General features: G+C 42.4%; 1 protein-coding gene across 1 annotated transcript in view; it reads right to left on the reverse strand.

Annotated features, from left to right (window-relative positions):
- The window catches only part of PIGK (phosphatidylinositol glycan anchor biosynthesis class K), a 162596-nt gene that overhangs the window by 106928 nt on the left and 28341 nt on the right, over positions 1–27327 (reverse strand). Inside the window, exon 9 of the mRNA XM_075936291.1 lies at positions 9041–9213. Coding sequence (XP_075792406.1) covers positions 9041–9213 — 173 coding nt within the window. The remainder of the gene's footprint in view (positions 1–9040; positions 9214–27327) is intronic.

Raw genomic sequence — 27327 nt, forward strand, 5'->3', positions numbered from 1 at the left:
CCAGAAAGGGGTGCTTCTGAGATGCAGGTGCCTAAGCCATTACAGTGAGAAACCATGGAAGGAGCTTTGAGTTCCTTTTTTGCTTCATTATTATTTTTGAATTATGTTATTGTACTGGAAGATTTACCTGGAGTTGCTCAGGTCTTTAATTCAAATAAATTTTGTTTTTCTTCACTTAAATCATTGTTCTGGGCTGGAGCTAGGGATGAGAGGTTCAGTATACAGGCTGCTCCAGGGAGAGAGGACAACTCCCGCCTCCTCTCACCTCAGCTGCTTGGGGCCACGGGAGAACCACCTGTCCATTGCTGCTGCAGTTGGCACAACTGGGGAAAGGATCATGTCCCCCAGCTAGGGAAAAAGAGACAAACAGACAAACTCTATGAAATATATAGTAGATAGCTGTCCCTTTCTCCACTCCTGTCCACTGCTGGGCCAATGGGGTTATAATTGTATCAGTCTCCATCTCTGGATGCTTGCTGTTCCCCATGGTCATTCTACAGTGTAGCTTCCTCCTACCAAATCCCTCCCTTTCCATTTTATGAGAAAAAAATTGAATTCCAGGTACATCCCATTGTCTTGGCACACCCAAAACCTTATCTTTCTTTAAGGCATGACAAGGGGAAGCTGCATACCAAATTTTGTGGTCCTATTTCTTACCACTTAGGAGGAGTTCCTGAACAAACGGACTTTCAGACAAATGGGTACCCTGATGCTCACCCTGGGCTCCATGCTGACCTGCTGCTTTGAAATGCCACAGGGAGCACAGGGCCAGCCCATGCTCCCCACAGCACTTTTGCCTTTGAAGTGTAGCAACAGCACTTGGGCTGCTGTACACTTTAAAGGTGGAGGCCCTTACTGACTAATCAAATAGTCAATGCAAATTTAACAACCCTAGTCCCGGGTGGGCATAGGAGGTGACATGCATGCTTGTCCATGGAAGGATGGGCTATATAGGAAGGATGATCTCCACCTAAACCAGGGTGGAACCAGACTGCTGGCACTAAACTTTAAAAAAGCCGTAGAGCAGTTTTTAAACTAAGAGACGGGGGAAAGCCTATTGGTACGGAGATGCACACAAATCAGACAGAGACTTCTCTTAGAGGAAAATCCATTGATAGAGATTCTCTAAGCTGTAGTCAGAAAGAGAGGAGGGGAGAGGACAAACCATGGGCCAGAGCAGACAAACAACCCATATAAAGGAATCCAATGCATCAGGGAAGGGCAGACAAATAAGCAGTGGCAAATTTTTAAAGCACTTCTACACAAATGCTAGAAGTCTGACTAATAAGATGGGTGAACTAGAGTACCTCGTATTAAAGAAGGAGATTGACATAATAGGCATCACTGAAACCTGGTGGAATGAGGGTAATCTGTGGGACACAATCATACTGGGATATAAAATATATCGGAAGGATAGAGCAGGCCGGGTGTGTGGCGGAGTGGCACTGTATGTGAAAGATAATGTAGAATCAAATGAAATAGAAATTTTAAATGAATCAACATGTTCAATAGAATCGCTATGGATAGTAATTCCATGCTCCAATAATAAGAAATTAGCAGTAGGGATATATTATCGACCACCTGACCAGGACAGCGATACTAACATTGAAATGCTGAGGGAGAATAGAGAGGCTATCAAAGTAAAGAACTCTATAATAATGGGTGATTAAAATTATCCCCATATTGACTGGATACATGTCACCTCAGGAAGAGAAGCGGAGATAAAATTTCTCAATGGCTTAAATGACTGCTTCGTGGAGCAGCTGGTACAGGAACCCACAAGGGGAGAGGCAATTCTCGATTTAGTCCTGAATGGAGCGCAGGATCAGGTCCAGGAGATAACTGTTACAGGACCGCATGGGACTAGTAACCATAATATAACAACATTTAACATTCCTGTGGTGGGAAGAACACCTCAGCAGTCCAGCATTCTGGTATTTAATTTCAAAAAGGGGAATTACACAAAAATGAGGAGGTTAGACAGACAGAAATAAAAAGGCACAACGACTAGAGCCAAATCCCTGCAAGCTGCATGGAAACTTTTTAAAGACACCATAATAGAGGCCCAACTTAAATGTATAACTCAAATTAAAAAACATAGCAAGAGACCTAAAAAAGAGTCACCGTGGCTTAACCACCACGTAAAAGAAGCAGTGAGGGACAAAAAGGCATCTTTTAAGAAGTGGAAGTCCAGTCCTAGTGAGATAAAAAGAAAGGAACATAAAAACTGTCAAATCAAGGGTAAAAATGTAATAAGGAAAAAAAGATTTTAAGCAACAGCTAGCCAAAAACTCAAAAAGAAATAACAAAATGTTTTTTAAGTACATTAGAAGCAGGAAGTCTGCTAAAAAACCTGTGGGTCCCCTAGAAGACCAAGATATAAAAGGAGCAATCAAGGACGATAAAGCCATTGCAGAGAAATTAAATGATTTCTTTGCATCAGTCTTCACGGCTGAGGAAGTTAGGGAGATTCCCAAATCTGCACCGTCCTTTGTGGGTGATGAATCTGAGGAACTGTCCCAGATTGAAGTGTCATTAGAGGAGGTTTTGGAACAAATAGAAAAATTTAATGTTAACAAAACTCTGGGACCAGATGGCATTCATCCAAGGGTTCTAAAAGAACTCAAATGGGAAACTGCTGAACTATTATCTGTGGTTCATAACCTATCCTTTAAATCGGCTTCCATACCTAATGACTGGAAGGTAGCCAACGTGACACCAATATCTAAAAAGGGCTCTAGAGGCGATCCTGGCAATTACAGTCCAGTAAGTCTAACTTCAGTACCGGACAAATTAGTCGAAACAATAGTAAAGAATAAAATTGTGAGGCACATAGAAGAACATAATTTGCTGGACAAAAGTCAACATGGTTTCTGTAAAGGGAAATCATGTCTTACTAATCTATTAGAGTTCTTTGAAGGGGTTAACAAACATGCGGACAAGGGGGATCCAGTAGATACAGTATACTTAGATTTTCAGAAAGCCTTTGACAAGGTCCCTCACCAAAGGCTCTTGTGTAAATTACACTACCATGGGATAAGAGGAAAAGTCCTTTCTTGGATTGAGAACTGATTAAAAGACAGGAAACAAAGGGTAGGAATAAATGGTAAATTTTCAGAATGGAGAGGGGTAACTAGTGGTGTCCCCCAAGGGTCAGTCCTGGGACCAATCTTTGTCAACTTATTCATAAATGATCTGGAGAAAGGGATAAGCAGTGAGGCAGTAAAGTTTGCAGATAATACCAAACTGTTTAGGATAGTCAAGACAGAAGCAGATTGTGAGGAGCTCCAAAAAGATCTCACTAAACTGAGTGATTGGGGAACAAAATGGCAAATGAAATTTAATGTGGATAAGTGTAATGTAATGCACATCGGGGAAAAATAACCCCAACTATACGTTCAGTATGATGGGGGCTAATTTGGCTATGACAAATCAGGAAAGAGATCTTGGAGTTATCATAGCTAGTTCTCTGAAAACTTCCACACAGTGTGCAGCGGCGGTCAAAAAGGCAAATAGGATGCTAGGAATTATTAAGAAAGGGATAGAAAATAAGACACAGAATATCTTACTGCCCCTGTATAAAACTATGGTACCCCCACATCTTGAATACTGTGTACAGATTGGTCTCCTCACCTCAAAAAAGATATTTTGGCCTTGGAAAGGGTTCAGAAAAGGGCAACTAAAATGATTAGGGGTTTGGAACGGGTCCCATATGAAGAGAGGTTAAAGCGACTGGGACTTTTCAGATTAGAAAAGAGGAGACTGAGGGGGGATATGATAGAGGTATATAAAATCATGAGTGGTGCGGAGAGGGCAAATAAAGAAAAGTTATTAGCTCCCATAATAGAAGAACTAGAGGACACCAAATGAAATTAATGGGTAGCAAGTATAAAACTAATAAAAGAAAGTTCTTCTTCACACAGCGTGTAGTCAACCTGTGGAACTCCTTGCCAGAGGAGGCTGTGAAGGCTAGGACTATAACAGAGTTTAAAGAGAAGCTAGATAATTTCATAGAGGTTAGGTCCATAAAAGGCTATTAGGTAGGGGATAGAAATGGTGTCCCTGGCCTCTGTTTGTCAGAGGCTGGAGAAAGATGGCAGGAGACAAATTGCTTGATCGTTGTCTTCGGTCCACCCTCTCTGGGGCACCTGGCGCTGGCCACTGTCGGCAGACAGGCTACTGGGCTAGATGGACCTTTGGTCTAACCCAGTATGGCCGTTCTTTATGTTCTTATGTCCAGCACAGGAAGAAATGTTTTTAGCTTCAGCAAATCTGGGTCAGGAATGTACTTATAGTATAGAAGGGGCAGTGTAAGGAGAGATTTGTGGTGAGAAAACTATTTCCATATTATCATCTTCATCACTGGAGAGATCTACAGGCAATAATTGTTTCTGCAGTGCCAGGGTACTTGATGAATGGTCGGTACCGAGAAACGGAGAGTTGAGTGTTGAAGATATTCACAAGTTTCTGTGGTGAGTATACTACAGTGCTTGCTGAACTACATCGAGGTGGCTACATTGCCACAAGCTGTGTCGGTGCTGAGCAAGGTGCAGAATCATGTAGCTGTTCTGCGGTGCTTATGGTCGGTGTGGAAGGAGTTTGAGGTGCTATTTGCAAACTTTGTGATGCAGTTGTGGAAGCGTTCATAACAGGTGATGCTGTAATATGTGAGGCATGCTAATTGAAGCCTGCAACCTCAGCATGGGGTCAGTGTACGCCGTGCTTAATGGTGGTAAGGGCAGTGCCGAAGATACCGGAGTGTCATAAGTGCTGAGGCACACCATCCTTGATGTTGTCAACACCAATTTGGCCAGAGAGTGACACTTCAAAGAAGGGGCGTTATGTGGCACCAAAGAAGTGTGCTTTTTTTACATTTTCTTTTTCCTTTGCAGGCTGAGGAATGTGTGAGGATCAGTCCCTGGATGAGAGGCTGAATGAAGGGATTTTTTAAAAGCGAAATTAGCTTGAGGTGCAGATCCCTGTCCCTGCAAAACTTGTGCCTTCAGCTTGCAGCAGTGGGGGTAGTCATGAAGAACATGAGACTCCCACAAACAGCAGACACACTTAGAATGCCCATCTGATATGGGAATAGCACCATTACAAGCACTACAATGCTTAAATCCTGACAAGCCAGGAATCCTAATTTATTATAATTACCAAAATATAGAGGGAACTGAAGAAAAGCGATAACAACAACAACAACATCAGGAAAAAGAACTCGTAGAAAAACTAAAAGAAAAGGAGAGAAAAAGAACAACTTATCTAACTGTAACTCTAACAAAGATAGATTGCTAAGGAACACTGTAGAGCTCCATCTCTGGCCAGAGACGGTAAGGAGGGGGCCTTCACGTGCGCAGTATCAGGAACGCACGCAACCCAGACACCACACAGATGCAGCTCCAGGACACTTCTGTAAAAGACTCTACTTAATGGCGCAGAGGCGTACTGCCACCTACAGTGGAGCACTCACAGAGACATCTCTCTCTCTCGAAGATGATGATGATGATCCCTGAAAGATGTGTTCCCATCTCACGTCTTCCTACTTTTTTTATTGTATTTTATTTTAAAAAATTCAGATTTAGCTCATCCAGAAGCCTCTGTAGTGAACAGAGAAGTACTAAGACAAATCTCACATGAAACAAGAGGGAGTAATTTTGAAAAAGGAAAAAGCAAAACCAAAAAAGGCATAAATGCAATTAAAAAAATTTTGTAGGCCACTCTTTAAAAAAAAAAAAAAGAAAAGAAAAAGAGGGAAAGCAATATTGACAAGGATAAAAATTTGAGTTTTAGTGATGGGCCTGAACCAAAATATCTAGATCTAAATATCCATTAAAGAGACGTGACAAGATTTTGCAATTGGACACAATTTTTAGTTTTCAGTCAATATTTTAAAATACTTTACACAGTAATCAAATGTTGAAATGTCTACAAATTAAAATATATATTATATATTTATGTGAAAATATGTATTACACATTTATAAACATCTGTAGATAACCACCAGAGGGTGCACTAACTCCATAGTGAGTTATTCTTATATTTCTTTGAAAAGTGTTTTCCTCTTAATATTAAAGAAAAATATTATACTTGCTTATATAAATTTTGATCCTTCATAGGTCTTTATTTTAAAAAATGCTTGTGATTGTTTGTTATGCAATTAAAGGAAAAATAAAATGATCTCTTTATTACAGAATTGTAGAGACAAAGGCAAATCCTGGACCTAGAAAGACACTAATGTGATAAAAACAATAGTGAAAAATACCAAAAGAAAACCCTTAGCTAGTCCAAGTAAACATTTGAAAAGCTCTGAATAAATTTTTTATATATAAAGTAATGAGTTCAACAACTTAACTTACCTTTAAAACCAGAGTAAGCACAGAATTAGCCAAAATAACCTCTTGAGGGTCCAAATGTACATTTAACTAAGCTTCATTTCTGTCTAAATTGTATTAAGTGACTTTGGCATCATATTTTTTAAAAAATTGTATTTTTTAGATTTTAATTTCAATGAAACTGACAGTAAACACAGAGGGTTGAAAGCCTGAAGGCATAAATAAATGGCATATGTCAATGATTTTCTTCTCAAAATCTCATATTCACATACCATGAAAAATCTTATTTAGAAATATCCTTCAGACTCAAAGTTTGCTCATGATGCCATCCCTATAAAACAGTACAGACAAAACTATGGCAGTCAATCTAGGGTAGGGGTTTCAAACTTCACTGCATCGCAACTAGGGATGTAAAAGGTTAACCGATTAACCAGTTACCCAGTAAGCATTAGGCTTATCAGAATGCTTCCTTTAGACATATCAGCCATCCATTACTTTGCTGTGTGAAATTAACTAGGAACCAGGCCAAAGTGATGTCTAAAGGTGCAGGGCTTAACTTGAAATTGTGCTACATCAATTGCGCAGCTTATTTCAAAATAGCTTATTCCGAAATTGGAAGCATCTACACAGCACTTGTTTCAAAATAGAACACTCTTTCCTTACTCTTCATACAAGGCAGGTTACAGGAGTCAGAGTAAGAAGCCCTCCAGTTTGACAGTATTTCAACATTATTTTGAAAGAATGGTGCTGTGTAGACATACCCTGAAAGTGCAGGGACTGAAATTACAGGCATACCTAAGAATTCTTTAGAGCCTTAGATTTAGAAATATTTACTCAAATTATCAATTTAAACTGAAAACTAGAAGTCTGTTTTTATCATAATGAAGGGAGGATAAACTACATCCATCAGCTAACACTCCCTGAAGGCCCTCTCTATCTAGAATAATATCATGTATATATACACATAGCATATATCACTCAGCACCCACTTTGGAGCTCAAAATCCCAAACATTATTGCTTTTTTGAGGAACGCTTCTCAGTGACTACATCTGAAGATTTAAAAGCTTTATTTTCAAATAAAATATCATACTAAAAGACAGAGAAGTCAATCCTCTGGGTTTTCAATGGAAAACTAAGCTTAAAAAAGGAGGAATCATATCTACATACACCCCAAAGGAGGGAGTGAGGTTAGTACGAAGAAGGTTTTGCATTCTTCAGGAGAATCCTGAATCCACCACAATTTTATAAAAATAAAGACACATTCTCACCCCAGCCAAGTACAAGGCAGATTGGGCTTCCATGCTAAACAGCTGCTGTTGGGGGTGTCAAAATGCATCAGCATTGTATCAGCTATAAAATTCCTTAACGGCTGGATTCTCTTGTCTGTTAGAATCACTTTGTGCTATGTAGCCCTAAACCAGCCAGCCAGCAGGCTCTTGCTTAGGTGTTCTCTCTGCCAGTGGCTAGATGGAAGAACGAGGCTCTGCTGCCTATCGGACCCCTGCAGCCACTCTATCCCCACATTGCATAAGGGGAAAGTAGAGAATATGTTGGTGTGGTAGGGGAAAAGTGCCACAGAGCAGAGATTCACACTGCTTGACCTGCCAACAATGAAATTAAAGTACTCCTATGCTCATCTAAATTGCACTAGGGCTGAGTAGCCCTGAATCAAGGAGCTGTAGCCCACCCTCCCCCATTTCAGATGGATAATCAAAACTTTACACATTAAAAAATACTTCAAATTAAGGATGTTAAGAGGTGGGCAATGGACTAATCATGTAGTCAATACAATTTGTATTGACTACATGATTAGCTGATAAGGTAAGGGTAGCCCAGCTCCTACTACATTTAAATTGCAGAGCCACAGCAGGGATAGGTCCCAGCCCTGCACAAGCCAAGAGAGCCAGGACTGCTGAGAATCTACATTTTAAATGTAGTAAGAGCCACTTGGTTCCAACGGTTTAAATGTAGTAAGAGCCGCAGCAGTTTCAGATCAGAGTGAGTGGAGACTATTCAGTCCCGGCTCGCACCAGGTCCATGAGCTCCCCCCAACTGTGGTTCTGCATTTTAAGAGCTGCCTCTTACTACATTTAAAATGCAGCACCACAGAGTAGGTAACTCATGAACACGGTGCAAGCCAGAACTGAATAGTCCCAGCTTGTGCCGGTCCAGGACTGCTGCGGTCTACACTTTAATCCAGCTTCCTCCAGCACGGGCTCCTGTCCCTCCCTGCACCACTGCCTCATATACAGAAAATGCGGAGGTGCAGTGATTCTGGACCAGCATGAGCCAGGACAGCTCAGTGCCAGCTCACCCCGGGTCCAGAAGCACCTCTTCACTGCAACCCAGCCGCGTGCAGAGGCTGCTTCACAGAGAGAGGCTGCTTTGTGGCAGCCTCCCCTAATTCCCCCACAGAGGCAGCAGCATGGGGGGGCAGGTAGTACTGGGGTGACAGTGCTAGGGGGAACTGGCTTATAAGCCGCCTACCCTAGCACTGGCTCCTGTTTCCCCCCCTTTGCTGCCTCTCACACAGAGGCAGCTGGGGGAGGGAGAGAGAGTGAGTAGTCGACTACTCAACTCAACTACTTGCTTACATCACTACTGCAAATTCACATATTTCATATGCAATATAAAACTGGTGAATACAGCTACAGTGTATGTCCTTTATTTATGAAGGTATATAAACCAAAATTGAAAAAATATATACCTGGTTTCAAAGCTAACTAAGTTAGGATCCAGAGCAACGATTTCTGTTGTAATTTCCACCTTTCGAACACTGCCAAAGAAATCTGTTATCAGAACATTCTCAGGATCTCGCTGAAAAAGATTAGTCCGGTGTCCAGGTGTTGAAACACACAAACTTTTAGGGCACACCTGAAACTAAACATAAAAAGGACAGTTACATTAGTAAATTAATCTCTGTAAGAATCTGCCAGAATTTTATTAGGAAAGGAGAGACAACCACTAAACAAAAATCAGTATTGATTTCACTGGTATCAGTTAACACATGCAATGATTTTCCACACTTAAAAAAGGTGATTTAACTAGAGAACTAAGAAGTGCCATTTTGGCAGGATTATGCATTTAGAAAACTCTTCTCTTGATGTGCATACAACTCCCATTAACTCAAATGATAAATTAATATTAAAGAGGAGTTATGTGCAACTCTTCTGGGAAAAAACAATACATTCATCAGAACAAGCTGTTTATCAATGTAGATGAGGCAGGTTGATCAAAGGGAGGCATGTGAGACTGGATAAGTACTCGCACACTCTTGGAAAGTCTACTCAGTAGCTAATTAAGAAGGCTGCAAAAATGAACCAAGAATCTGGTTTTTTTAAATAGGTCCAAAGGAGACAAAATCTCATCAGTTGTTTCTCTTCTACAGTCTGTAAATTAACTATGAATTAAAATGGTCACATTAAAAATAATGTAGATTTATTTTAAGTTAGTGTAGATGTATCTGCAGCTCACACAGCATGTTACCCAACAGATCTGTTCCTTCACTATGTGGAATTCCAAAATACAGCACTAACACTCCTATAAGGACACAGACCATTGAGGGAAGCAGAACGTAATAAACTGACCTAGGTTTTCCTTACATCCGAAAAAAATCAGTATTACAAAGAATTTGCATAGGGCAGGTAGGCATCAGGGGAGATAAACTCAACCTGAAACACTAGTTAGCTGTAAAAGGAAACAATTTTACTAAATAAATAATACAAGATATATGGTTCTAGCAATCTCTGAAAGCAGGGACACAAAAGGGATTATATGCATCGTTGCTGTCTGTCCACTCCCTTGCCTCAACTCTCCAATTTCTGTAATTCTATAAAAATGACTTTTCAGATCTAGACATATACCTTCTTTCCAAAACCTTAAAAAATCCTCTTAAATCCATGGTCTAAACCAGGGCCATATTCCCATTCAAATTACTGCACTAGAGTATCTCCAAAGCTCACTTATGTATGTGGGAACACTTTCTAATTTCTACTGGCCAGGGATGGTGGGCTACTTCCCAGTCCAGAAGCCACTTGACCATAAATTAAACACACAACATTATTAGAATTGGGGAGGACTCTGGCTATAATTCTTACTGCTGGGCCATGTACCCAAATTACAATCCTTCAAAACCCAGAAAGAACAACAAATGCAATCCAAGACCATTCCCCTACCATCGCTTAAGGAAAGCACACATCTAGTAGTCTACAGCAAGTGTGAAATGTTGGAGACTCCCACACCTGGATACAGCATTGAGCAGTTCAGGAATAATACTTTCATTTATACACCAAGTTCTATCCCAGAGCTTTAATATTAAGTATTATTATTATTCCACCTGTAAAATGAAGATATTGACAAAATAAAAATTACTTGTTTATGGCAACACAGCAAGTCAGAAGCACATTTATGAAAATGCCACCACTCTCCTGATTCTCAATGTTCCACTCCACAGTTGGGATGTTAAATTTAGTTGAATCAACTAATCAGCTAGTTGATGGATTTTCCATCGACTAATCCATTAGTCAATAAGTGGGGGAGCTACATCAGGTTTAGCTCCTGGCCCAAGAGCTAACCCCAGTGGGGTTCTGCCTTTTAAATGTATTAAGAGCCTGTCAGCTCTTAATACATTTAAAAGACTAAAGCACAGCAGGAGGGACCCAGCACAAGCAGGGACCGCTGATTCCCATCTTGTGTAGGGTTCTCCCTGCTGCACACCACACTTTTAAATGTATTAAGATCCTGCCTCTAATAGAGGCAGCAAGGGGGGGAGCAATTAGTTGAGGGAACTAGTGGACTATCAGATAAGCTTTTGCTTATCAGTTAGTCAATCACATCCCTACTCCACAGTAGGGATGTTAAGTAGCAATTGCTAGTCGATAAGTACTTCCATGTTCCACCTTTGAAACATACAAGATCCCCAGCGCTGGAACACCATATGGCACCTAGGGCCAGCGGGAAGTCCCCTGCTGACCCCAGGCTCCATGCTGTGTTTCCTCTTTGAAATGCACAAGAGCCCCCGCTGAGGACTCTTGTACATTTGAAAGCTGCCACGCCACGTGGAGCCCAGGGTCAGCTGGGGAGTCCCCAAATGATCCCAGGCTCCACACAGCACTTTGAAATGCCATGAGGAGCCTAACGCTGGCACTGCCACTTTTAAGTATCCCCTCCTTTGTTTATTGGATAGTCGACAAGTCTTTTACATACCTATTCCACAATAGATATTGCTGATATGGATTTTAAAATGTTTACACTCAGGTAAACTTGTAACCACTGAAAATGTCAGTGGTTACACGGGGGAAAGAGGGACTGTGGCTCCCCAGCAGCCAGTGTGCACAGGAACATGGCTTAAAAGCACACCAACTCCTGCCTGCCTCACAGAGCAACTGCCTCTGTATCAGACTGTATCAGAGGCAGCAGCGTGGGGGGCAGGAGGCTCTATCGGAGCTGGTATGCACAGAAAGCCAGCCTGATACAAAGGCTCACAGGCCTAGGCTCATCAGTTAACTGTATACACAGTTTCACTTTCACATCCCTACTTGCTGCCTCTGATAGGACATAGAAAATACAAAACCAAACAGAGGAGTAGGAGGTGGAAACAGTTCTTTAGTTATAGGAAGCAAAAGAGCAAAACATTCCTCCAATTACTGGCTCTCCCTTTTAAGGATGGTAACAAACTACCAGGCAGCTGGACTAATATTGTTTCTGCCCACTGGAATATTGTTAGGTACCAGAAACTAGATGACGCTGGCTATTATCAATTGCTTGTATTACCCTTGAAATAACCGAGTGTTTGAACTAAATATCATATTTAAAAAATAGGAGAAACATTAGTAGCATTTCCTATGTACCTGGTGTGACATCTTATACCTTGGGAGAGCACCCTGTAATCTCCATATTCCTAATGTGTATATAATTTTATACTGCATAAAAAGCATACCATGTAAGGTATCAGGGGAAAGGTTATGATCTGACAAAAGCCATTTTTCTATCTGTATGTTACTGTATACTCTTACTGTTCTCAATGCATATGAAATTATAAGAATTGTGTTTTTTTCACTAAAATATGCTATGGGTTTCTAAGGTGCCCAGATAACAGCTCTATAAGGACAATGACAAGGGAGGTAGCCAACACCCAGCTGGGTGCTGTTTAACAAACATCGCCCGCCACTGTCTAGCAAGGGAGCCTCAATTTGATGACACACCTGCATGAACTGAGAGAATTGCTTAGGGACTCAGCAATGCCCTCCAAGCATGCCTGGACTTCTCCAAGGATATAAAAACCCAACACAGGGGCCTATGCTTTGCCTTTTACCCTTCACCCACCTATGCTACAAGCAACCAGGACGATGAAAATAGAAGATTTCAACTGAGGGTAGCGACCCAGATTTCAAGAGTGAAATCTTTGTACTATACACTGCTATAATCAGTAGGGTGAGAAAAACTGCTTTATCTAGCTATTGATTTCAAAAAGTTAGCCATCCTTTTTACGTGACAAACCTAACGAATTATCCCAGAATGAGGTGTCAGTAGAGGAAGTTTTGGAATAACTTAATAAATTAAACAGTAATAAGTCACCCGAACCAGATGGTATTCACCAAGAGTTCTGAAAGAACTCAAATGTGAAAATGCAGAATTACCAACTGTGGTTTGTAACCTATTGTTTAAATCAGCTTCTACACCAAATTACTTGAGAATAGCTGATGTGACACCAATTTTTAAAAAGGCTAGTAAGTCTAACTTCAGTACTGGGCAAATTGGTTGAAACTATAGTAAAGGACTAAATTGTCAGATACACAGATGAACATAATTTGTCGGGAAAGAGTCAACATGGTTTTTGCAAAGGGAAATCATGTTTCACAAATCTACTAGAATTCTTTGAGGTGGTCAAGAAGTGAACCCAGTGGATATATATACTAAGATTTCCAAAAAGCCTCTTACAAGGTCCCTCACCAAAAGTTCTTAAGCAAAGTGAGCTACCATGGGATAACAGTGAAAGTCCTCTCATGGATAAGCAACTGCTTAAAAGATAAGAAACAAAGGGTAAGAATAAATGGTCAGTTTTCAGAATGGAGAGAGGTAACGAGTGGTGTCCCCCAGGGATTTGTACTAGGACCAATCCTATTCAACAAATTTATAAATGATCTGGAGAAAGGTGTAAATAGTGAGGTGGCAAAACCTGCAGATGACAAAAAACTGCTGAAAGCAGACTGTGAAGAGTTTCAAAAGGATCTCACAAAACTAGGTAACTGGCCAACAAAATGGCAGATGAAAATCAATGTTGATAAATGCAAGGTAATGCATAATGGAAACAGAATCCCAATGTATGTATAAAATAATGGGGAGAGGGTGTAAATTAGCTGTTACCACTCAAGAGAGAAATCTTGGAATCTTTGTGGATAGTTCTCTGAAAATATAAAAGCAAATAATGTTAGGAATCATTAAGAAAGGGATAGAGAATAAGCTAGAGAATATCTTATTGCCTCTATATAAATCCATGGCATGCCCACATCTTGAATACTGTGTACAGATGTGGTCACCACAGCTCAAGAAAAATATCTTGCATAAGGAAAAGTTCAGTAAAAGGCAACAAAAATCATTAGGTGTATGAAATGGCTGCTATATGATGAGAGATTAATAAAACTGGGACTTTTCAGCTTGGAAAAGAGATGATTGGGGTCTAGGACAGAAGGTCATGAGTTTAAACTTCATGTTTATATTTTATTTTATTTTGCTAACTACTCTGATTTTTTGCCTATCACTACTATTTATCTTGACCCATGAGTTTGCCTGAAGTGTTTGGTAAATTTGCTCAGGGGTTCTACAGAGGCTGGTGTTTACCCACTTCCCATTGATAAAGTGGTGAACCAATTCATAAATTAGATGGTATATTCCTGAGGTACAATGCTGGGAGCTGGGGGAATTTGGCTGTGGTGCTTTTCTCTGTGTGATTCATGAGTGGCTCTGAAAGCATACATGCAATCTAACTGGGCATGGGGTAACTACATGTGGTTATGCTTAGGGATAACAGCATATAAAGGGGCTGCTGCTGGTCAATAAGAAAGCATTGTGAGAGAGAGCCCACGATGAAGAAAGTTAAGGGGACACAGCAGACCCACAGTCATAGGCTGCACCCCAGAGATTCCATCACATCTGGCACAAAATGTTCAAGAAGCCAAACAACTGTCCAGGGCATCACCATAACACAGCTTATACAGCATGATGTAGCATCAAAGTGGTCCATTTGATTAAATATTTTCATTAAAAAAAAATCAGAGAAAGCAAACTTCTTTACCGAATAGCTCCCTATACCTATGTCTATTCCACCATATTAACACTTGCGGTCCATACTGGTTATTCAATGGGTATCCGCTTGGAAGATTACATTTTTTTATAGTCATGGCACTTGCATTGAACTGTGCTATTCTGCAGCTCTTTGTTAACTAACCAACTTTGGATCCCACCAATGTCCTACTCATTCTTCAAAGCATTTTGCCTTTTCACACACACAACCCCCTGTTTACTGTTCCAACTTCACAGTACAGTAGCACAAGAAAGTGATCAGAAGCAAGAGACAAGTTTAGTTTTCTATGGTTGTTCTTATCCATCATCAACAGTTCTGGAACTGGGAAGACGCACACTAGCCCTAAAGGTGGACACATGGATTAATTTGGCTGTAAGTCTTCAGATGAGTTGAGTGCACAAGAGACTTCCTCTACAGCCATATTGAAATCACAACTTCTTAAAAGAGAAAGTTTGGTCATTTTCCTTCACTGTTGGCTCCTCCAAAATCACAACCTTAAAAAGCTAAAATCATTAAAGTTCATAAATGTCCAAAATATTATACCGTAGCTATGTTATTATGCCACTGCACTGATTAGGAATATTATAAAACATTGACCGACCTAACAATTTTGTATGTCTGTAATGTCAACACCATCATGAATGAAGGCATATAAATGATTCACAAACTACCAATGACTTTTCAAAGCACATCACCCATAACTTTTATCTATCCGTTCCCAATTGAATTTTAAACCTTGCACCAAAGGTTTTTGATTGAAGTTGACTCTGTTGCAAAAAGCTTCAAAGAACTCAGAGCAAAAGCTACTAACCAATTCTTCTTTATGTTAACTACTAAAGGCACACAATGACAAGAGTTCTTTTATCTGAAAGCCCCTTGATCTACTACTCTCTTATTGATAAAACTGTCATGACAAATTTTATTTTATTCATATGAAATTGCCAACTTAAAAAATCCTCCCTATCTTTCAATGGATACATTCTAAGACACAATGAAAACTGGTATAATATGTGTAAGGAAGAGACTTTGAAACACTTATCTTGAAAAACCCAAGACCCGCCTTCTTTAGGGTCAACTTTTATCACAAGCCCAGAGCAAAGGGTGTTGTGATAACTGTGCTGCTCCAGGAATTTCTCAGGAAGCACTCTGCAACTCTGAGAGCATCCCTTCTCCATCTAGCTCTCAAAACCTTACTCCATCATGCTAATGTACCTATGTTAGGCCTGTAGGCACCAATAAAATCATGAGATTTAGACACTAGGGCTACATCCACACAGCTTCCCTATTCCGCAAACGCCTATGCAAATGAAGCATGGATTAGCATCTTGCCGCACTTTTTGTATAATTAATTAGGAGCCATTTTTGCACAAGAGGTTTTTGCACAAAAAGGTGCCGTCTACACAGCACCTTTTTGCGCAAAAAACCCCTCTTGTGCAAGAGCCGTTCTTTCCTGAAAAAATGAGGAAGAACAGCTCTTGAGCAAGAGGGGTTTTTTCCACAAGAAGGGCTACTAATTCATTATTCGAATGAAGTCCAGCAATATGCTAATTCGCACTTCATTTGCATAAGCTTTTGTGGAAGAGGGAAGCTGTGTAGACATAGCCTAACAGAAAATAACAATTTGCCCCACGCAGGATTAAAGTTAAGGTAACTACACAGAATAAGTAATTACCAATTCAATGATTTCATTGATCTGCTAACCTGAAGAACATATTTTGCTTCAATAATCGCATATTTTATTTCAATCCATTGTATCAACATTCACTTCTATCTGCTACAATACAGTTGTTTTTAAACCATGAGAAGAGTTTTGTTCAGCTAAGTATAGATGGCAAAACCATGTTATTCCTTTTTAGGTTTGATATCAATCTTGACTATCAAGACGAAAGTGTCAGGAATGCTCAACAAAATAATGCTTGCAAAATTCTCAGGAGGAGGAGAAGGAGATGGTGGTAAGTGTTGGGTTAGCTCGCTTTGCTATACTCATTAACTGCCAAGCAAAAGCACCTACGGCCAAATAATTATTAAAATTAATGTTGGGAACACTGAAGTATATCACTTCAGCCTAATCTGTTACACTTCATCATGCATAAACATGTTGAAAAATTGGACGTTACAAAGAAGGGGCACAAAAAAGATTAGAAGGCTAAAGGAAAAAAGTGTCACAGCGAGAGACTTCAGGAGCTCAATCTGTTTAGTTTATAAACAATCAGACAGAGATAAATGACTGCAACACAAGTACATTTTTGTGAAGAAAATAGCAAGAATAACAGAGCTCTTTACTCTAGTGACCAAAGGCATAACACAAGCTAGATGCCAATAAAATTCAAGTGCTCCCAATTCCTCCTTCTATTGTTTGCATCAACCTCTGATGGAGGCACCTAGACTGACTCCTGCTCATTTTAGCCCTAGGTTCTTCCTGTCCAAAGGGACACAAAGTGATTCAACTCTCACTCCTCTAGTACTCGCCTTGTGCAGTAAAAATGATCCTTCAGATGTGTGTCCCTGTGAGTGCTCCACTAGGTGTTGGTGCATTCTTGAGCTGGCGATCAAATGTTTTTCTGCTAGCAGTGTCTTGCCGTGCCACCCATGCACAGTGGCTGCCTCATGCCATTGTGTCTGTTGACTATGTGCACAGCGTGTGTGCACTGATGTAGCCAGACAGAGCTCCCCCGCCCCCGGTCATATCCATCTTGCTTGCCCCTCTGAGGTGCTTGGGGCACACAGGACACAGAGAGCAATAAAATCAGCATAGTCTTTGATGCCTTGACAGAGGCCTGGATATGCTGGCTCATCGTGACCCTGGATAACTGTAAACATAGATATGAGAGGGTGATCAAGCCAATCGCTGACCAGAGGCTGCGAAACTGCTCTTGGCTGGCACCTATGTTGATACAATCACACAACCGTCCCTGAGAGAGGAATCTCCCGCTGACTAAAGAATGTCCAGAACTCCCAATTTAGTTCTCTCTCTTACAAGTGTAAATTAAGATCACAACTCCCTTGTAAGAACTGGCATCACAAAGACAAACCAGCACAATTTGGCACCACAGATAAAAAAGGAGAATACGTGACCCTACGGGTATAAAGATGAGCCCAGCAGCACACTCACTCTGAGTGTCAATCTACCTCCTGGTCGGATTAGATAATTGCCTTCCGAGGTCCACATGGGGATGCCCAGCCTCGTATTCGTCTTTCCCGAGGAACTGAGTGACCAATCCTGGCCTGACACGCTGGAATCGAGAGACGCAGAAGGGGTAAAAATTGTACCCATATGTGTCCTTTTGTTTTAGTGCATGCATAGAATTAGAGCTCTTTAAAGATTAAGCTGTCACTTGGTCCGTTATTTCTATCTTCCTTTTCCTTTGTAATCATTTTAAGACCTGTATTTGCTAGCAGTTAAGAAGTAGAACAATAGCCATCGTAACTATATGCTTTATAAGTCTCTTTAATAAACCTACAACTGTTTAAGCTTTAACCTGACTCCTTCTGTTGCTGTAACAGAACCAGACACAATAAAAAGAACTCTAGCCAGTCAAAGGGGTAGTCGCAGTGAGAGCTGGACGTTGGGATTCTACCGCCTCCACAGGGCAGACCCTTGGAGGCACTTGTCAGCCTCCCCTGGCTGCCCGCTGCGAAGGGATTCTTGTCCTAGCAGCTAAAGATTCGGGTGTAATAAGCTCTCTCTGCACCAACTTGGGGCACCCGTCAGCCTCTCCTAGCTGCGCGCTGCGAAAGGACCATGTCCTAGCAGCCAAAGACTCGGGTGTAAAACTTTGGGGCACCCGTCAGCCTCTACTGGCTGCCCGCTGCGAAGGGACCCTGTCCTAGCAGTTGAAGACTCGGGTGTAATAGGGCTCACAGACCACACACTACCCCAGCCACCGGCTGACAACTGCATGAACTCGGTTCCTTCTCTACCAAGGAATCTCTATCAGACTACAAAGCTAGTAGTAGATAGTGGCGCACTCATACGGACACATCTCAAAGAACCATCGTTACTGCACAAGGTGAGTAATTTCCTCCTCTCCTTCGAGTGGAGTTCCCTGTGACTATAAAGCAGTGTCCATTTTAGGCGGTGGTAGACTTTGGAATTGCAACTGTGAAGTAGCACAAACAGCGAAGCCCATAATGGTATGGGTTGCAAGGCATAGTGTTGGGTGAATGTGTGTTGAAATGACCAAGTTGCCACTCTTCAAATGTCCACAGGAGTAACATTATGGAGAAAGGCTGTTGAGGCAGCCATCACCCAAGTTGAACGCGCTGCGACCCTTTGTTGGGGACGCTTGTTGTGGAGAGTGTAGCATGTATGGATGATGATATCCATTTAGAAATATTCTGTGAAAAGACCACTGAGCCCTAGGACCAGTCCGCCATAGAAACAAAGAGCCTTGTGAAGTTGTGAAAGGGTTTAGCTCTATCCAAATAAAAGGTGACCATGCACCACATGTCTAGGGTGTGGAAAGCAGCTTCCGTAGTGGAGTTATGTGGTTTAGGAAAGAACACAGGAAGATGTATGGATTCATTAATGTGGAAGGTAGAAACGACCTTAGGTAAAAACTTGGGATGTGGTCATAGTAAATTTTTCCCTGGGAAAAAACAGTATAAGGGGGATCTGATTTCAGGGATGCAATTTCCCCAACATGTCTGGCAGATGTGATGGCCAACAAGAATGCCATCTTCATTGACATGTAAGAAAGGGAACTGGTGGCCAAAGATTCAAATGAAGGTTTTATAAGAGTGTGGAAGACACAGGATAGAGCCCATGGTGGTGTGTGGGTGCACTTATTTATTTATAATATTTTACCCCGCCTGTCTATTTAAAATATCCGAGGCGGCTTACAAAATTTTTAACACATAAATAAATAATATAAATATACATATAAATAAAAACAAACATAAAGTAAAATAGTCCTCAGCTATAGAAGAACTCGTTCATGACCACAGTAAGACTTCAGGCAACTGGCAGATTCTTCAAACATCATTTTCCCTTTTGAAAGTGATTTCTCTCCATCTTAGATTGGCATAACACCTGTGTAACTCCAATAACTTCAACACAGGGTATGATTCATCTCTCAGTAGTATCTCCTTTGAAGTCAATGACGTTATGTCACTTGGAAAAACAGCATAAGAGTGATGGAGTTGGACTTTATGTTTCCAGTACCTGGGATGGTCTCTATAGAATCAATCAACACAGAGGAAGTACCACCAACTTCTGCTTTGGCCATATGTCAAGGTATAGCTTGTGAAGTCCAGTAAGGAAGAGCTTAGTGATGGGGTGAGCAAAGACTGGAGTGCCATTGACAAGGTTGTGTAAGACAACAATGGCTGATAGATAAACTCTTAAAGAACCAAGAGCAAGATCAGCATCTTTCAGATTAGTATATTGTTGAAGATAGTAGATAAGGAGGTCTTGGTGGATTATAAATGTCTCTGGTGACACCAGGCCTGAAATTATTGCTATTTATTTTGGTAAGCGTATTGTGTCAAAGGGCAATGTTTAGCAGGACGTATTTTACTCTGTCACAGCAGATGTGTTTATCATATTGGAAACATGAAGGAGCCATGCCTTGAGCTGGAGAACCTTGGATTGGGGTGTAGTAAGCAGCCTTGGTGTTGGGAAAGGTGGTTGGGGAGTGTTGGCAGAGTATGGGAATCACATGTGGATAGGTTTTGGAAGTAGGGATACCATGGCTGCCTGGGCCATGATGGGGCAATTAGAATAACTGTTACTTGGTCCACTCATATCTTATGAATTACCGTGTAAATCAGGGGAATAGGTAGAAATGCATAGTGGTACAGTCCATGGAAGGAGGAAGGTGTCCCCCTGTGACTACCATTTTGATACTGCTCTGGAACACAAGTAGGGGGATCTGCAATTGGTTCTGGTTGCAAAGAGAGCTATGTTGGGGTATCCCCATTTGGAGAATACATGGTGAAGAACCCTGGGATTGAGCCCTCTCTCTGTTGTTCAGAGAAGTGGAGGCAGAAGGTATCAAACATGACATTCTGATTGCCTGGAAAGTAAGCAGCCATGGGGATTATATGATTCGTGATGCACCAGTTCCACAGTTTGATCGCCTCCATGCAGAGTGAGCATGAAGGCTCCCTCCACCCCTGGACAGTTGATATAAAAAAATGCACGCTATAATGCCCATGAGGATGTGAATAGTTTTGTTCTGGATCATTGGAAGGAAATGAAGGCATGCATTGTGTACTGACTGCAGTTTGAGAATACTGATATGAAGGTGAGTTTCTTGCAGAGATCATTTGCCCTGAACCGTATTATGATGCAAATGAGCACCACAACCTGTAAGGGAGGCATCAGTCATGATCACGCAAGATGGGCTTTGTTGTTGAAAGGAAAGGACGTTTAGTAGGTTGAGGTTGAGTCCATCAATGGAGATAAGTAAGGGCGAGAGGTGGGTTTTTAATTATTTGGTTAGACTGTGTCAGGTAGGCGTATACACTGTTGCCAGCCAGCTTTGAGGCATCGCACATGTAGCAAAGTGTACCACGTAAGTGGTGAATGACATGGAACCTAAGATTGGAAGGCACATGTACATGGTTGTAAAAAGGCTGTGGAGCACTGAGTTGATAAGATCGGTGAGGGTGGTAAAGAGATGGTGAGGCATTATAGACCTAGTCAGGTGGAGTCTACTAGGGCTCCTATGAATTCTATTGGAATCCAGCATGGATTTTTAAAAGTTTATCAGTAGGCCAAGGCATAAGAAAAGGTCCCGTGTAATGGTGAGGATGATGGGAGACTACTGTTGGAGAGTACACTTGATTAAACAGTTGTCCAGGTGTGGAAAAATTATCATGCCACATCTTCTGAGGTAGGCACTGACAACTGCAAACATCTTGGAAAGACACAAGGTACAGTGGAGAGGCCGAAGGGCAGCACTTAATATTGATAATGTTGGGGGGGGGGGTCAACCATGAATCTGAGGAATCATCTACATGAGGGATTAATTGTTATGTGAAAATAGGCATCTTAAAGGTTGAGTGCTGAAAACCAGTCTCCCTAATCCAGTGCTGGTATTATAGTTCCCAGTATAACCTTCTTGAACCTGTGGTTCCAGATAAATTTGATCAACCTTCTGAGAGGACAAGACTCCATCCTTTTGTTTTCTTCTGTGTGAGGAAGTACTTAGAATAGAACCCTTTGCAGTGATATAATTGAGAAACTGGTTCTATTGCATCTAGGTAGAGGAGGTTTGAAACCTCCAATTGTAATTGGTGCTTGTGGGAAGGGTCCATGAAGAGGTACAGAGAAGGGAAAAGGGTAAGAATCATGGCGAGGAAGGGGATGACTTATCCTGATCTGATTATACCTAGAACCCACAGGTCCAATGAAATATGAGCCCATTGGTGGTATAAAGGGTATAGATAATGGTCAAAAAGGCAGTTAGGTGGAGGTGTTTCTGGGGGGATGTCGTTCAGACCCTGGACTACACTTTCAAAACTGGGGTTTTGCAGAGGGTGGTTGGGTTGCGGTAGATTGTGAGAGCAGAGTTCATCGCCTACCAAGGTGTTGTTTGGATCTGTGTTCAAATGGTTGCTGGTGGTGATGTTCAAAGGGCATACCCCAAGGCCTCTGGTATGGGGTATAATGCCTCCTTTTATTGGAAGGGTTTATATGCACAAAGTATGGAGGGTGGTGCAGGAATCTTTCATCGAATGGAGCACCTCATCAGTTTTTGTGGTGAACAGATGCACCCTATCAAAGGGGAGATCCTCCACTCTGGTCTGTAGTTCTTCCAGAATTCCCGAAGCCTGGGGCCAAGAAGTGCCCCTCCTGGATGATGGCTTGTAATTTAAGGCATTTTTGCTCTGGCAGGACATTGTAGGCTGCATCTAGACTGGCAAGTTTTTCTGCAAAAGCACCTGCTTTTGCGGAAAAACTTGCCAGCTGTCTACACTGGCTGCTTGAATTGCCGCAAGAACTCTGACGATCTCATGTAAGATTGTCAGTGTTCTTGCAGAAATGCTATGCTGCTCCCATTCGGGCAAAAGCCCTCTTGCACAAACACTTTTGCGCAAGAGGGCCAGTGTAGACAACGCGGTATTGTTTTGCGCAAAAAAGCCCCGATCGCAAAAATGGCGATAGGGGCTCTCTTGCGCAAAACCACGTTTAGATTGGCACGGACGCTTTTCCGCAAAAAGTGATTTTGCAGAAAAGTGTGCATGCCAATCTAGATGCTCTTTTCCACAAATGCTTTTAACGGAAAAACTTTTCCGGAAAATCATGCCAGTCTAGACGTAGCCGAGGGGTTCCTGTAACTTAGAATAACTGGAATGGACATAATTGGCAAGTAATGCAGTGCAGTTAGATATATATAGTACTGCAGTGTGGCCGATGAATACCCCTTCCACCCAGAAAGGTCAAGGCATTTGTGGTCTTTATCTGAGGGTGTGGCTCTGTATTTAGGTTGTTTTTTAACAATGGTGGACTGCATCACTCACCAGCAAGTTTGGTTGGGGGTGGGAAAAAGAAAGTTCATGCCGTTGGCAGATACCAAGTATGTTCTCTCTGCCCTTCTGTTGGTGGGCATATTAGTGGCTAGAGTTTGCCATGTGATTTTGGATGATTCCATTTTGACCTAATAAATCGGAAAGGCAATTTTAATTGACAAGGAAGATTGCAGTATTTGAAGCAACTTATGTTGTTTCTCTTGTACTTCTTGTAAAGTAATACCTTGAGTGTTAGCAACCTTTTTAAAAAGCTCTTGAAATTGTTTAAGGTCATCTACTGGAAGTGAAGAGGATAGGATGACAGCCTCTTCAGGTGAAGAAGAAGAGCTGATGACTCGAGAGGGGCCTTCAGTGTCAGACTGAGGTACGTCGTCGTCCTTCTCCATTAGCTCTTCTGCAGTCTTTGAAACAATATCAGTCATACAGCTTTGGTGGTGATCAGACTGCAGGATGAGCAGATATGGAAGGTGCTCTATACTGTTGCTAGTGCTGAGCTCAGGAATCCCATGGGAGCCACTGTGGTGGATAGAGAGGAGGTGGATAGGACTACAAATGGCTGAATCACAGATGTTGCGGTATCTGTTAAATGGGTTTTGACTTTGTGACTGCCAGGAGGGAGCAGCAAATACTGGGAAGGAGTGCTCCGATGAGAACTTGCTCTCTTGTCCAGTGCCTAATTTGCTGCAAGGTGAGGATGGTGTGGATGAGAGGTATTCAGCACGGTACCAACGTGAGCTTTTGGGGCCATGAATCAACTTGGGTGTTGGAGGTAATAGAAGGTTTTGTCTGTGCCAATCAGAGCCGAGAGTCAGCCTTTTCCAACCTATCCGCCAAGTCCAGTGTGGACTGGTGCTTAGATATATCAGTGCTGAGGTGTGCTCCAATGTAGGAGTATGCACTGGTGCAGCATTATCAGGCGTTTTGCTTTCAGTATTGGACAGACTGTTGTTGTGGCTGGTGCTGAGGAGGCTGATTTGTGTTTCAGCTCTGACTCCACACAGTTTGGCAGTGTTGTCTTTCGGATGTCAGTGGTGCTGGAGGTGATCAGTGCCAGTAAACAGCCAGTTCTCGCTGAGGTTGGCACCATTGGCAGTGACTGTGCCAGGGAAGCCCTGGACCTGCAGGAGTCCTGGGTTGGGAATGAGAAGGCTTTCTTCTTTGGAGCTGAAGGTTCTATCAGTGCAGGCTTTTGGGGGTCTAAGGCAGATTTTGTCCCCAGGGGAGAGACTTCTACAAAATATTTTTAAGTCTCATCTCCCTGTCCCACCTGGCTCTGGCTATCATGTTGAAGCAATGTTGCATTTCTGTGAGATATGGCCCTCGCCAAAACATCTCATAAAGGATGAATGCCCGTCAGACACAAGCATAGGCACCTTGCAGGAATAACATTTTTTAAAGCTGGGAGAGCCCAGCACAATGGAAAGAACTAAGCTAAAACTGAGGGGGAAAAAAAGGAAAGTTTGTTGGGGATTTTTTTAAAGTTGAGGTAGAAAAGGGGTAGAAATGTCCTAGGAAAGGAATAAATGAAGGATAAGTAAAATAATGTTTTTTAAAGGAAAAAAGTTGCACTACTGCAGAGCTCAGTCTTCTGCCAAGGATGGTAGAGAAGGAAAGCGAAGTTACTTACCCTGTGCAGTAACTGTCATGCCACTGAGGAGATTTTGGGGGGTCATCCACCACGTGAGCAATCTGAGGACGAATTGTGGACGAGTTACTGACCTGTGTAAATAGGGCTTCGTGTGGTTGTATAATTGTGCCAGCCAGCGTTGAAGGCTGAGGAAATGTAGCCTGGCATAGCGTACAACATAAGTGGTGGTGGCCATGTGGCCCATAAGCCGTAGGCATATGATAATCCAAACAGCTGGACTTTCCTGGACGATTCCTATAAGGTCTTGAAAGCCATGGAACCTTTGGAGGGGTAAGAATGCTCTCGTTGAAATTGCGTTCAGTCGGGCACCGATGAACTCCAAGTCCCGAGCTGGAAGAAAAGTAGACTTTTGGTCATTGATGAGAAGCCCCAGTGTGTGGAAGGTGCATCTGACCACATCAACCATTCTGATCACCTCGGTACGAGTCAGGCCCTTGACCAGGCAATTGTCCAAGTATGGGAATATGATTACTCCTTGGTGGTGTAAATGCGCTGCGATCACCGCCAGGATTTTTGAGAATACCCTGGGGGCGGATGAAAGTCCGAACGGCTGGGCTTTGTACTGATAGTGATGTTCGCCAACTGTAAATCTCAAGAATCTTCTGTGGGCTGGGTGGATTGCCACATAAAAATATTCATCCAGGAGGTCGAGGGCAGCAAACCAATCATTGTGTTCTAAAGCCGGGATTATAGCAGCAAGTGCTAACATTTTGAATCGTTGTTTTCAAATAAATTTGTTCAGCCATCGCAGGTCTAATATTAGTCGCCATCCTCCTGACTTTTTCTGCATAAGGAAATAGTGGGAGTAGAAACCTCTGTCCTTGAAATCATCGGGGTCTGATTCGATTACTCCCAGTGATCGCAGATGTGCCACTTCAGCCTGTAACATGGCCTCATGAGATGGGCCCCTGAAGAGGGACGGGGAAGAGGGGGTAGTGGGAGGGATGGTTAGGAATGGGATGGAATAGCCTGAGCAAAGAATTTCTAACACCCATCTGTCTGTCGTTATGGAGGCCCAATGGTGGTAAAATCGGCTGAGACAGTGATGGAAGGTGAGGATGTGGAGATTGCTGCTGTCGGAAACAGTTGTTTGCGTACCCTCAACCAGAACATCAAACCTGCTGCTTGTTGTTCAAAGGGTTTTGTGCTCGGTTGCTGAAGTTTTGGCGCCTTTGTGGTCTCTGGTGTGGGTGTTGCTGATCAAAGTTTCACTGCTGGTGCTGCTGTTGCCATTGTTGTTGTGTGTAAGGATAGTCATATCGGCACTGGAAGGAAATGTACCAGTGCCTTCTGTACGGGGGCTCATACATGCCCAATGTGCAAAGGGTCGTGCATGAATCCTTTGATGAATGTAGCACGGTGTCCATCTTTTCGGAAAATAATCTGTCTCTATCAAAAGGTAAGTCCTCAACTTTACTTTGGAGGTCTTTTGGGACCACAGCTGCCTGCAGGTAGGATGCTCGATACATAACTACGGCAGTGGCCATGGAGCGGGCTGCTAGGTCTGCCACATCGATAGCCATTTGCAGGGCCATTCTTGCGGAGGTATAGCCCTTCTGCACCACGGATTTTAGTATTGGCCTTTTTGATTCCGGCAAATGATCCATCAATGGCGTGAGTCACAAGAAAGTATTGAATATGTGGTTGGAGAGATGCGCCGAATAGTTAGCGATTCTCAGCATACACGTGGCAGATGTATATAATTTTCTCCCCAGTATGTCTAGTCTCTTAAGAGTCTCGATCGGTAGAAATATGTCTGTATTGGGGTGTCTTTAGTCTCTGGTGGGCTGCATCGACTACTAAGGAGTTAGGCTGGAGGTGGGTGAAAAGAAAAGTATTTCTTTTCAGCCTTCTTACTAGTTGGAGGCTCGGACGCTAGGGTTTGCCAAATTTCTTCAGCGACCTCCAGAATAATGTCATCCAAGGGTATAGCCAGCCGTCCCTTATGCTGGGGGTGAAGATTTTTGAACACCTTATGTTGTTTATCTTTAAATTCATCCATTTTCATCTCTTGACTAACCACCACCCTTTTAAACAGCTCCTGGAATTGACGGAGGTCATTGGGTGGGGAAATGTCTCCAGGAATCACGGCGTCGTCAGGTGATGAAGAATGATCAGTTGGAGATAACCCCAGCGGTTGATCTTCAGTAAGTGGGTGAGTGTCGTCTGGGTCAGACGGTGACTGGGGTGGTGATGTTGACTGTCCTGTTGGTGTAGGTGGGGCCAGGGTAGGAAGAGCAGTAGTCGTAAGACGATCTGCCATGTGACCTGGATCCATAGTAATGGGAATATCTGCTGCAGGAATCATGGTATTGGTCATCTTACTAATATAGGTTGTCCAGTGGTGAGCATCTATGAGTATATTGCCAGTGGTGGCTGGAAGGAGAGCGTGGCGATCAGGAACAGGTATACGAGCGCCTAGAAGAACCTGGAGAGATGGAAGAGTACCTGTAATGATGGTGGAGGTCGTCCCTGTAAGATGTTAAAAAGGGCGACGGCAGCCTTTCATGTGGAGAGTATGACTGGTGCCAGTGCTCCCGAAATGGTCTGGGAGATCTTGGTGATG

The sequence above is a fragment of the Pelodiscus sinensis genome, chromosome 9 (genome assembly GCF_049634645.1).
Source record: "Pelodiscus sinensis isolate JC-2024 chromosome 9, ASM4963464v1, whole genome shotgun sequence".
Taxonomy (NCBI): Eukaryota; Metazoa; Chordata; order Testudines; family Trionychidae; genus Pelodiscus; species Pelodiscus sinensis.